This window comes from Diplotaxodon limnothrissa, linkage group LG8 (genome assembly GCF_057381915.1).
Source record: "Diplotaxodon limnothrissa isolate DT_005_m linkage group LG8, D_limnothrissa_male_GT1.1, whole genome shotgun sequence".
NCBI classification, from domain to species: Eukaryota; Metazoa; Chordata; class Actinopteri; order Cichliformes; family Cichlidae; genus Diplotaxodon; species Diplotaxodon limnothrissa.
Window position 1 is genome coordinate 25,097,089 of NC_140603.1, and position 13,171 is coordinate 25,110,259.

Consider the following 13,171-nt stretch of genomic DNA (forward strand, 5'->3'; position numbering starts at 1 on the left):
GTGATTGCGGCGTCGCTGTCAGTTGACAATATTGCAGAAGGGAAGCTTCCCTATATAAACTAACAATTAGGCCAACAACGATTAAGTTTACATTACTGTGGAAAGGCGAAACATTAATCACGTTTGCTGCTAAACTGTAATCACCTAAATGATGGGAATTTAGAAGTCTTTTTTTCCCCCTGCGCTTCTGCCACTGTTGGTATTTGAAAATAACTGCTAATTTTGCTCTCACTGTGCATCTGTTTGGCAAGTTTCTGACATCTAATTTTCTTCACTTTGTCTCAGTTCCTGCTGCCTTCGCTCCACGCCGTGCCGCGTTATCAGAATTCATAATATTCCGTCTCGCTAAATCACCCCTTCCATCCCTGTTTTTCTCTCCTCTTCTTCTCTCCCCCCTCCTTCTATGATCTCATCTTATCGTCTTCCTTTTTGTCAACACAATCATGTTTGTACTTCTCCTTCAGCCCTACTCCCTGTGTCCTGAGATTAGCAGCGCACCTATGACAACTCCCTACTCCTCCTTTCCTCCGGGAGTGATACAGTTTTCTGTCATCCTATAAAAGCTTTGATTTATTGCATATCATAAATACGGATTTTAGTTATCTACAAATTGCCTTCTTTTTCTGTCTATACTTCTTCTCCATTCATTTTCTTTTCCTTCCTTTCATATCCGCTATCTCTGCGGGTGCAAAAAATAGACCGGCAGCAGACAGTTATGGCACCGAGGTGAAGCCTGTGTCAATCCGTTTGGAATTAGGGGGACAAAGCATCGACTAAACACTGCAGCTGGCTGCTGCTTACAAGAAATACGTTTGAAGTGGGGCTTTGCCTCAGACAGTTATTCTCTCACCTCTATAACCCTCTTACCCTCTCTCGTTACTGTACTGAGCTTCCTTTATTCAGTGTGTGTTTGTCTACCCTCAGGCATTGCCCCGAATATCACAGCTGGACCCTCTGATAGCACTGTGATCGACGGGATGTCAGTCATTCTGCACTGTGAGACCTCTGGAGCTCCAAGACCAGCTATCACCTGGCAAAAAGGTCTCTTTTACACGCATACTCACACCACGAGAGATTGTGATGTCTGTTATCTGTAAAACATTGGGACCACAGTTTGCTGTGGCTTAACAAATAAAGCCTGATTTGATTCCTTTACTGGGATTTACCTTTTGCCATGTTTTTGTGTTTGCATTCCAATAGCAGATCAGGGAAGCAGCATCCTTGTTTTTGACAATCTGCTTTTCTCATTTTTTTCCCTTCTGTTCTGTGTGACCCTTTTCTCTCTGCCTACCACTTCTGCTGTCCGTTCCCATATGCCAGGTGAGCGCGTGTTAGCCAGCGGTTCAGTCCAGCTGCCCCGGTTCACCCTGCTCGAATCAGGCAGCTTGCTCATCTCGCCTTCACACATCTCTGATGCCGGGACCTACACTTGCATGGCAAGCAACTCCAGGGGCATTGACGAGGCATCTGCTGACCTTGTTGTTTGGGGTAAGTCGGCTTTTAAAAACACATATACCTGATGTAATGTGTTGAAAAAGTCCTAACTTTGTGATAAAAACAGAAAATGAAAGAGTAGTGCAGTTTTACTGAGAGACGTGTTTATCAGGAAACAAGGTTGTGCTGTATAATAACAAAGGAATGCTCAATTTCTAAAAACAAAAACATTCTTCTGTGCAAGCCTGGATTCATCATTTTGGTGTTTTCTTCAAGAAGCCATCAAAAGACAAAAGACAAACCAGGAGCAAGTCATTTCGACTGAAATGAGTTTCCTGAAATTCATTTTTTTTGACATTTTGTAGACCGTTTTCCCCTCTCTCACTTCCTTCATCTTTTTCTCCATCTATCTCTTTCTTTTCTTCTTTATTTTGTGTCCACAGCTCGCACTCGGATTACCACCCCCCCACAGGACCAGAGCGTTATCAAAGGAACTAAAGCCATTATGAACTGTGGAGTCACACACGACCCAAGTGTGACAGTCAGGTAAGGGTCCATTTAGAAACACAGATTAATTAAGGCACAATGCATATTTATATACAACAGTTTCTACAGGCTGTTAGTAAAACTGATGTCACCTGAAAGCAGTAGATGCTGTTACTCAAAAAAGGAGGCCAACATAAAATAGGCAGGTTAAAAGGGAGTCATTCCCTTTTTTTCTTTTTCTTTTGTTTTTAATGAAAAAGGGCAAAATACAGCAAATCCAAAAGCGAAAAGTCAAACACTGAAAGCAAGCAAGCACTGGGAAGGAGCTAATGCATGCAAACAAGCAGGAGAAAAAGTGAAGAGAAGCAAAGTAAGTCGTGCGGTTTGTCTTCCTGATTAACCCGTCCCACGAAAGGTGAATAAGTTTTACCCAAGCTAAGCTGTCATGTCTTATATCTGTGAGAGATACGGATTCGTAGCAGAGGGAACTTCATTCCTTGATTCATTTTTTTTTCCTCCTGGCAGAAAACTATTTCAAAGCCAGTTCAGTGTACTGTAGGCATTTGTATAGGGACCTTACTCTAAGACGTTACCTTGTAGGCAAGGTTTGAATTATTTCTATTTTCTCTTTATTTGCTCCTGAAACAATTATACACGCTGTCAGGTTTGCAGCTGAGAGAAAATACCTGAAATTGTCTCAGCTGGCACAAGAATACATCTAAGCAGCCCACTAATTTAATTAAAGTAAAATTTACCTGTGCCTTAATGATGCGGCGTTGATTGGTAACCCTATTAATTTACACACTCACAGTTTGCAGCCAGCGTTTCCTTCAGACTTTAGCTGCCACAATTGTGTTTCTTTTAGCCATTGTTATATTTCTTTAATCTTCATTCCTTTTATGGTGGCTATAATAGTTTTCCTTGTGATCTCTAGACCTATATGTGTGTACAAATGTTCATCTGGGGCATGTCAGTGTGTGTCACAGATGCATTCTTCATTGTTTGGGGCAAAATTTTAAAAAACTTACTTATTTAGTAGGATATAACATTTTGGAAGAAACTTTTTTTTTAAATTAAAAACAACAACAACAAATCTGAAACTTTGCCAGCCCTATCATCTAAATGTGCCAATGCCCACGGTGTCCACAGATCAAAAAACCGAGTTTCAAATGTAGGAGTCACATCCTCAAAAGCTGCAGAATCTTTTTTAGTTCACGCCAGGAGAAAGATTCGACCAACACATACTGATCAGAAGACCCCAGAGACCCCAGAGACCTTTACTAATGAATGTGGGTGCCTGACCGTGCAGAGGAATCTTAACTTGACTTCTCAATTTGATGGCGATTTAGCATAAAAAAAAAATCAAGGCTAGTTAAAAGGACCTGTTTAGAAGCTTTGCACCACTATCTGGATCACTTCTAAGGGACTCAGCCGTGTCTTCCTGGTGAAGAGAAGATTAAAATAGATTAACTCATCCTGAAACTCATCCTAACCTATTTTTATGTATTTCTTACATGTTTAATACCTAATAAATCTCTGCAGCTGAGCTTTTTGTTTTTAGATTGGCTAATAAAGACGCTTCATCCTCAGCTTGGTTGTGTATGTCATTTAACACCCTTATTATCTTATTTTCACCACTACAATTCTGCTATAGGGAAGGGTTAAGGGTCGCACAAAAATAAATAAATACATGCACTGAATTGCTGTTACTACAGAGAGGAAACCTGTGACCTAGACATACACCTACGCCTGTTAACCATGTTTGTCAGCCACCAGCATATACATATTTCTTTACATAAAGAGTCCCTCGCACAATATTTTACAGCTGCTGCCCAAACCAGCGCAACAAACAACCCTTCCACAGAAAATGTAGTGAACTCCGAGCATGTAGCTGACATCAGTAGTGATCAATAGTCCCTTTCTACTCGGAGGAGAAAGCTGCATTTGAAGCCACGTTTGCGCCGCGCAGTTTTGATGAGTGTGAATCGGTCGTTTGATATGCACCCGTCAGCCGCGATGATATGCGGGGCACCTGTGATGGTGAGTTTGAAGAGACAGGGGAGAGGAAGATGAAAAACCACACTAATGACATGTTTTTCTTAGATTGTGGTCGAATAAAAGAAAACCAAAACCTCAGTTTACTCTTTGCTTTACTGTCAAAAAGAGTTAACCTGCAATCTGAAGGTGACATACATATATATGTACCTGATAAGTTCCGCTCTACAGCGGGTGGCAATTAAATTATCCAGCGTTAGCTTCTGGAAGTATGCTAGAAACGACTTTTGACAGATAATTTCATGGATTTAATTGAGCAATAAAGTGTAAAGAATGTGCTTAACATGCAGTATGAGTGTGTGCGATTGGCGTGCAGGTGGTGAGTAATGCTATATTGTGACTAATTGTAATAATGGAAAAAACACAGAGGCTGGTGAATATCGCAGTTTCCTTTTTTTAAAAATGTGTTTAAATTGATTGACTGATGCAGTGGAAGGAATGGATGCAGCAGATGATGATGACGATGACATTTAACAAGCCAGCTGACTGAAGTCTTTGTATTCCAGGCATGTCTGGGAAAAAGAGGGCTCAGTGATAAATGTTCAGTCCATCCCCCGCATGCGGCTAGATGCAGATGGTACGCTTCACATCTCCCAAACCTGGTCAGGTGACATAGGCACCTACACATGCAGAGTGACCTCTGTTGGAGGCAACGACTCCCGCAGCGCGCACCTCCGTGTCAGGTAACAAGCCCTCCTCCCATCATTCACCATCACCATCGTGCGACTTTCTATTTACCGGCCTTCCTTTTTCCTCTCACCCTTTTGATTCTCCAATATTCTCCAGTGTAAAAACACAGGAAGCAACATGTTCTTTGTAGAGACACAACACACACACAGAGGCGCAGCACAGACATTTACATGCATACGCATGTGCGAGCGCCAGACACATGAGTGCTTACCACCACTGCTATTCTGTCTGTTCCTATTGACACCGCTGACTCATTTTCACTTAAGTCCTCCCCTGTCCTCATTCTCACCTGACACACTTCCAGCCCCAGGGGACCTCCGCCTCCATTCTCCATCTCCGATACTACACATGCATGCACGAGCGCTTCTGTTTTTATTCTCAAATCCCTCGCTTCCACATAACTTTGCCTGCTACGGTTATACTTTGGCACACAGAGAGCCACAGCAGCGAGAGTGAATTGAATATGAATGTGATATCAAACTTTCTGTTTGCCAGACTGACTGACTGATTGTTTCTGTCTTTGTTTATCGTGCTATCGGCCGTCTCGTTGGCTGCCTGCCTTTTGACTGAGTTACCGTCTATATCAATTCATTGCTATAAGGTTTATCTATCAATCTGTCTGTGCTTATCTGAATTTATGGCTGAATGAATTAATGATCCTCTGCTTTGGCCTCATTTATTCATGTCTCCCTGTGCATTTTCTTTCTATCTGTCTCCTTATGCCTTTCAATCCCTTTCCTCCCTCCAGTGATATCCATCTCGTTTTGTTTGCCTGTGTGTCCATCTTGACAAGGAACCATCTTTGCTGTCTCGTCTCGCCACATTTCATCACCTGTCTAACTGATCTCTCTCTTACAAAAGATTTTTGCCTTACTTTAGATCTGTACAAGCGATCTTCAGAGAAAAACGAAACGTTCGCTAACTCCCTTGGCTCCGCGGCTTGTTTGCTGTAATAGAGAGATTCTTTTATTTATCGCTCTTGTCCTGCTGTTCCCTGCAGACAGTTGCCCCATGCCCCAGAGAACCCTACGGCCGTGCTGAGCAAATCTGAAAAAAGAGCCATCGACCTGGCTTGGGCCAAGCCTTTTGATGGCAACAGTCCCCTCATACGCTATATCCTGGAGGTTTCTGAGAACAGTAAGTCATAAAATGTCCTGTCTGTTCCAGTCATGCATCCTTCTCCTGCATCCTTCTCTACCTTCTATTTGATGAGTTAGGTTTGGGGAACTCAGCTCATGGGATTAACAGTGCAGCAGTGAGTTAAAAAGAGGCTGGTTTAGACTCCTGTGTTCACAGTGTTTTTCCCAAGGAGCTTAAATGTAAACAAATACAGCAAAAAATTACAAGAAGATTAAATAGAATTTGAGATCAGGATCAATATCACTAATTAGAAATGTCCATCATTGCCTTTAGGCTCAGCATGGATTTGTAACTATAGCGCAGTCGCTCTGTTCAATTTGCATTGCTGAATTAAATGCACTGAAACGAGGGGCTTGTCACTGTCGGGTTATAACACTCATAAAAGTTTCATTATGACATGATTACCATTGAAAAGTAACCCGATGCAGAACAAATGCCGGTATAAGCAATTTGTTCGACTGGCATAACATCAGCGTAACACCTCTTTGGAACACTTTCATATAGCCTACAGGCCTTCTTTTGCATATAGCGAGTAGACACCGGTAGCATCTCCTCTGTCATATTACTAGCGCCAAGCTTCTTAATTTTCCTCTGACTTGCTGCTTTAGCCGAACTAAAAACTAGCCGCTGTCGTTTCAGAGCTGTTGCACCAGCATCATTTCCCTCCTCCGTGGGCCACCGGCGTTGTGGAGCGTCTGTGCTAATCTTGCAGGTGTCCGTTATTAAATTTGAAGTAGAACTCTGTGCAGCTGACACTTATTATCACCCAGGCACGCAATTAGAGTTTCACTGTTGTGTCTTTCGTCTTCAAAATAAAGTAAATACTTCCACAGCTTCTCTCTTTTCTGCCATCTTGTAAGCTGAGCTACACGAGCAGACTGGTATTTGTCAGTGTCACGGAGTAAGAGGGAAACGGAAACAATGCTTTTGGGACTTTTGCTTTGTATTGTTTTGTAGAATCAAAGAGAACAGGAAGGTGAGGTAAACAGTATTAACATTAATGGTTTGCCAATTTGGAAGAAGTCCCTGAATAACTGAGGATCCAGGTTTTCCTGCCATCAAAAAACATGCTAGGCTGATTCTGCTGTTGTTGTCCCCTTGATAAATGCACTGGCTTAAATCTGGAGTTGGTCTCAGGGTGCTGTATGTCAGCTGCTCTCTGCTCCTAATACTTAAATGCAGAGACCAAGTTTCCCTGTGGGTACCAATACTGTTATTGCTCTTCTATTTTGGGTTTGTTTGTTTTTTCAACCATTGCTTGGTTTGTTTCATTAAATTGAATTTTAAAACCATCTAAGACAAAATGACTGGAAGGCATTAAATTGAAAATCCCTTTTGATATTGGTGAAATTCCTTGGAATGTAGCACTCCTTCCTGAATGGAACAATAGCAATAACTCAGGTGTGTATTTGTGTGGATGCGCATGTAGGAAAAAAGGTGTAAAAGTTGATTTTCTGTCTTGTAGATGCTCCCTGGGCCATCCTGCTGGCCAATATTGAACCAGAGTCCACAGCAGTGACGGTCAACGGCTTGATCCCAGCTCGCTCCTATCAGTTCCGCCTCTGTGCTGTTAATGATGTGGGAAAGGGACAGTTTAGCAAGGAGACAGACCGGTGAGCTAAAGACACTTTTTATATCTCACATCAACATTTTAAAAGCTTTTTTGTCCCTTTCAGCACACCATTTAATTGGCAGTAGCAGTGAGAAACCTAAGCAATGTCAAAAAACAAGAGTCAAAACAGGACTTTGTTGGTTGTTAGTAAACAGTACATTGTGTATATGAGATCTGTTTCCTAGACAACCGGATTGACTGATCCCTTCAGTCAAGAGTCGAGAGAAGAGGGATATACATGTAAGCCTCCCGAGGAGAATACACATACAAACGTGCGCAATTGCATGTAAACACGCATTTTCAAACGCGCATTTTCAAACACACAAACCCCTACTGACTCTGAAAGCCACAGGGAGGATTTAGGTTTGAGGCGAGACCGCTGTTGGCTTCTCTGTGGCCTCACACAACTTCAAGCACTGATTGTTCTCCCTATCCCTTCTTGCCTCCATTCTTTTCCTCCACCAGTCTGTCACGCTGCCTCCTGCTGGGAGCTCCCAAGCCATAGGAGAGCCATAGGGAGCTTCATTTGTGTGTCACGGGGGGTGCAGCACAGAACTCTCCACGAGACCATTTGGGACAGTTAGTGCCAGTGATCTCGCTCCCATCTCTCATACACATTTTCTCCCCAGACACACGGGGTGTTTTATCACAGTAGAAATATAGCTTTTAGGTAGCCTAGGTACCCTTTCAGTTCCTCAGAGGTGATTTCAAGGTGGTGAGTATTGCACGTATTTCGGAGAGCAAAAGCAAACAAGAAACGGTGACAGTTTTTTCACAAACAAAAGGATATGGAAGGACACAGTTATGAGACAGAAGATATTGTACGGGGAAATGCTTCAGCTGGAATTTCTTCATTTTTTAAACTTCTGCATCGAGTAGCTGGAGCATTAAAACTAAAATCCTGCCTGCCTAATAACTCATTGGTCTCCCTTGAAACAAGCTCTGACCTATTAAGGTATAGACATGAGATCTCTGGGGTTGCTTTAGACCTTTGTGAGTGGGACCTCTGTGGACTGAACCTGTTGCAGTGCATCCCACCGGATTCCTATTCCTTTAGCTATTCCTGAAAGGGTTTTTGTGGGGCAAGATTTTATGCTGAGAAAAGGACTGTATGTGTGCGCTGGGTCTATAGAAATGTTTACGTGGCTGGTACATGACTGCCAGGACCCAAAGCCCCCCATCTCACATGCTTAGAGACCAGCAACGACCCTTTGCCAATTCAAAATCCTTGCAAACTTTACTGAGGCTTAAGATAGCAGAAAGCAGACAGCAGAAATAGATGTTTGGTGTTACACACGAGTTATCACATGTTAGTGGTTTTAATATAATGTCTTATCAGTGCAATATTTGTGTGTGTGTTCTGCAGGGTCTCTCTCCCAGAGGAGTCCCCCAGTGCTCCTCCTCAAAATGTCATTGCTAGTGGTCGGACCAACCAATCTATCATGATCCAGTGGCAGCCTCCACCGGAAAGCCACCAGAACGGCATCCTCAGAGGCTACATCGTTCGGTAAAATCTCCACAGACACCTCCCTGTCTCTTACATTTATGTGAATGGTTAGAATTTACACAGTGTTGATGGTCCATGTTTTAAAATGAGGGACTCCAAGTACTTTCTCAAGTCAGTGTAATAGAAATTTGATCATATTTTATATTTAAAGGAAGCTACAAAGTGGTGTGCACATCTATTGTGCTTCCTTTGTCAGTGTTCTTACGTGATGATGGATTTCGTTTTTGATTTGTGACCTTCATATTTTGCATTTGCACTTTCTTTCTGAACAGACAGAAGTCTAAATGCTTTTCTACAGCGTTTTGTAAAGTGTAAAATATTCTTCTAACTTTATTACCAGTGCATATATTATTGATCCATCTATTTTAATTTATGTCTTTGGTTTTGGAGTGGAAAACTACTAGGAGCAGCTCACTTGGAGTATGTTTTACATCCCTTACCGCTGTATTTAAAGATATACATGCATATCTTGTCTGTGAGGAAAAAAAACAAAACAAAATTTAATGGCTGATTTGACTTAAAAAAAACTTCAGCAAGTCTATTAGGTAAAGTCAGCAATATGCCAAACTGACTGTAAATCCTGTAGGCATGTAATTAGTTTGGTTTTCTGTCAGGCTTTTTATTCATTACATCCAAATAAAACAGCAGGTGTTTTCCAGACAACAGTCAGTGCTGTCAGTTTTTAATTGCTTGTTGGCTAGTGCTTTGTCTCCCCCTAGCAGGGATTCTAATGCACTGCTGGGCTCAGGTAAAATAGTAATGTCTTTGTCAGTGAAACAACTAAACTGTCAGAGATAAGGTACAAAATCTGCAAACACATGGACTCTCATCCAGAACAGGTGTCCAATCTTCTGAATAGTCCAACAAGTTTATACATGTCTATCACAGGTATCGTCTCACTGGGCTGCCTGTGGACTACCAAATCAAGAACATTTCCAGCCCAGATATGACCACACTGCTGCTGGAAGACCTCATCATCTGGACCAATTATGAGATTGAGGTGGCTGCCTACAATGGGGCAGGTTTGGGCACTTTCAGCCATAAGGTTACTGAGTGGACCCTGCAAGGAGGTAAGCACTCAATAGCTCTTTCCTTCTTATTTAATGTCCCATTATTCAGTGAGCATGCATGTATATTATTTTTTACTAAATTCAGTCAAGCTTATCTTTAAGATGTGTCAATCAAGCATTCAGTATCTTACAAATACAGTGTAAATCTTTCATTTTATTTTATTTCTGCATATATATTACTGAAATCAGCTCTAAAAGCTAGTGCTAACTGTTATCTTCTTTGTAAGAAACACAATGATGTGACTCTAAAACCCATAAATAGGTCACACCACTGCAAACAAACCCACAAAGAGTTCTGGTGTAAGGTTTAAGTACCAGAGAGAGAGTAATGGTGGTATCTGCTCTGACCTACGCAGCAGCAATCAATACTGACATCTAAACAGATGCAGGCAGACTTCCAACAGCGAATTGAAAGGCATTGTCACACCCTTGCTTTTTGCCTTCTGTTCTTCTTTTATTTTTTCTTCCGCTCTGTCTCACTTTTTCTTCCTCTCCTCATCCATCCCAGTGCCCACCATAGCTCCAGGCAACGTGCAGGCCGAGTCGGTCAACTCAACAACTATCCGTTTTACGTGGACAGCCCCTAACCCCCAGTTCATCAACGGCATTAACCAGGGCTACAAGGTCAGTAGACGCCGCAGTGTCAACACCACCAGTCATCACATCCACTTGGCAGACCTGTCACAGTTGAGCATGTAGTATTACATGTAGCACAGGGGATTGAAAAGCCAGGGGGGTTAACGACATTTGGTGCCAGTGTGAACAATGGATTCTGTTCACCGATTTGTCAGTCTGAGGTCATTCTCTTTATCCTCACGACCATTTCTCATATGTAACTTTGTAAGGCTGCGTGCCCATAATGATAAATGTCTTCATTATTTTGTCAGACGCTCTCAAATGTAGGCTATCTCTGCCCCTCTTGTGTGCACCTTGAATAAATGTAGCCCACAGGGATTCTCAAAACTGCATCCATGGTGCAGTTGTACTTTTCTGCTGACTCCACTGAGACTTAATTATGTTTTTGGGTTTTTCTTCTCTCTCTTTTTGTCTGTTTGTTGAATGACAGTCCACAAGTCTTAGTCAGCTTGGTGGAAGGGTCATACTGTAAAGACCCAATCTGAATTTTAAATACCAGGATTTTCTCCCGGGAAAGAGACTTAAGAAGCAATGAGAAAAGGGGAGGTAGATAGTGTGGGCGGTGATAGAAAGTGTGTCAAAAGCAGAACGGAGAGCTGGAAAATGAAGGCGGACAATCAAGCATTTATCCCACTGACATCCTCTAGCCAATTCTTTACTTCCCTGGAAGCTCGCTCACTCTGAAAACTGGAAACAACCCAATAGACAACCATTGGGACTCATTACCAAGCAGCTAATTGGTCAATCCAGACCCCATTTGTAGATGCTATATGGTGTGCAATGATGGGATGCTATCATGTCTCTCTTGAGCCTACATTGGCGGAGTTATTCAGTCACTCTCCCCCAGTCAAAACCTCTTTAGGGCATTTTTCTAAATATATTTGGGAGAGCTATGATGCCAAATCTCTCCTCGGAGTGGCTTAGGACCACCACAGAGAGACACTACTGTTAGTTTTGTGAGAATTATTACAGAAGAAAAAGGATTAGTCGCTTTATTTTCAACCGTGTGGGTAATTTCCTTTCTTTTTTTCTATTTTTTTCTTTTGTTTTTACATTGTTTTCCCCCCACTTTAGTTGCTGGCCTGGGAACCTGGAAAGGATGACGAAGTTGCCATGGTAACAGTACGACCGAACTTCCAGGACAGCGTCCATGTGGGATATGTGACAGGTCTGAAGAAGTTCACCGAGTATTACACCTCTGTGCTGTGCTTCACCACACCCGGAGACGGCCCCCGCAGCCCGCCTAAAGCATTGAGGACGCACGAGGACAGTAAGTGACTTTTCTTCCACACTTTTGCCTCTCCCACGGTGGCATGGGGACACATGCATCTCACAGTAACACATCCTTTGGGCAAGATCTATTATTCATGTAGTAAGGAGTTGTAGAAAAGTGCTAATGAATGAGTATATTCGGCATCATCATAATTGGGATATAGTTCTTTACAGAATATTTGCGAAGTGGTAAAAATTCCCAGTGTACCCTGGCTCATATTCACGGGTTTTTCTTTCTTCGTTTTTTTCAAATTTTAAAATCCAAACTCTTAAGATGTCAGCAATGAGTGGCTATTTCCAGATCCTAGTCAATCACCTGTACAGCTGTGGCTCAAAGCCTCTTAGGCGTGCTCATTATTCTTATTTGTTCCTATTCAGCCCCCGGTGCAGTGGGTCATCTGAGTTTCACCGAGATCTTGGACACTTCACTCAAAGTCAGCTGGAGTGAGCCCAGCGAGAAGAATGGAGTTCTCACAGGTACATTCACATAATTCCCAAATTATACTTGTAGCCAGAGGCAGAAAAGGTGAGAAATAGCACCTTTTTTTTTTCCAAGGTGGTATTTGTCAGAGTTGGGTTGACAGACACCAGTCGCATGAGGCAGTGCTCAGGTTGAACTGAGACCGGAGGATTTGGTTTTATATTGCAGCTGCTTGAACTCATTTACTGAAGCCAGCCCAGGAGAGGTTCTTTATCGTTAGTTGTTGTTTTTCTTTGTTTTTTGTGGGGGTTCATGCACATAGTGCTTCCCAAGCCACAGACAGAATATACCAGCAATAAGACAACACTTGAGAAAAAAAAAAAAAGAAAGAAAGAGAAGAATATTTGAAAAATGACATTTTTCAGCCAACATTGTCTCCTCTCCCAAGCTCTCCATATGAAATATCTCTCAATAAGGCTCCCTTCGAGAGGCATTGCTCAAGTCTTTTGCAATCGTAGAAGAAATATACAGAAATGTGACCATTTTAGTATGAAACAGTATAGTAATAAAAGGGCAAAAAGTCCTTAAATTATCAGACATAATAAAGACCAATAAAACATCACATTGACTGATGAGATAGATCATTAAAGTGAATCTTTCAGTGGTAAGAGTGCAGAAATGGTTATTTGGCTTTTCTTAAAATTACATTCCCTACTACTCAGTGATTTTTCTATAATACTGGCCAATATATTGTTTCTATTATTTTTCATGCAACCACGCCATCGACTTATCAGTCGCTTAATGTGCAGTAAATCTTTCATTCCATCGACTCACATGCAGAATGTTTT

The 13,171-nt window shown here is 42.0% G+C and overlaps 1 protein-coding gene across 3 annotated transcripts in view; it reads left to right on the plus strand.

The window, feature by feature from the left end:
* The window catches only part of sdk2b (sidekick cell adhesion molecule 2b), a 295,188-nt gene that overhangs the window by 251,971 nt on the left and 30,046 nt on the right, over positions 1 to 13,171 (plus strand). For all 3 annotated transcript variants that reach the window (XM_085360965.1, XM_085360966.1, XM_085360967.1), the window contains 11 exons: positions 925 to 1,041; positions 1,321 to 1,488; positions 1,878 to 1,980; positions 4,482 to 4,658; positions 5,666 to 5,802; positions 7,271 to 7,418; positions 8,784 to 8,924; positions 9,813 to 9,994; positions 10,503 to 10,618; positions 11,705 to 11,900; positions 12,281 to 12,379. In XM_085360965.1, the coding sequence (XP_085217091.1) occupies positions 925 to 1,041; positions 1,321 to 1,488; positions 1,878 to 1,980; positions 4,482 to 4,658; positions 5,666 to 5,802; positions 7,271 to 7,418; positions 8,784 to 8,924; positions 9,813 to 9,994; positions 10,503 to 10,618; positions 11,705 to 11,900; positions 12,281 to 12,379 (1,584 nt within the window). The remainder of the gene's footprint in view (positions 1 to 924; positions 1,042 to 1,320; positions 1,489 to 1,877; positions 1,981 to 4,481; positions 4,659 to 5,665; positions 5,803 to 7,270; positions 7,419 to 8,783; positions 8,925 to 9,812; positions 9,995 to 10,502; positions 10,619 to 11,704; positions 11,901 to 12,280; positions 12,380 to 13,171) is intronic.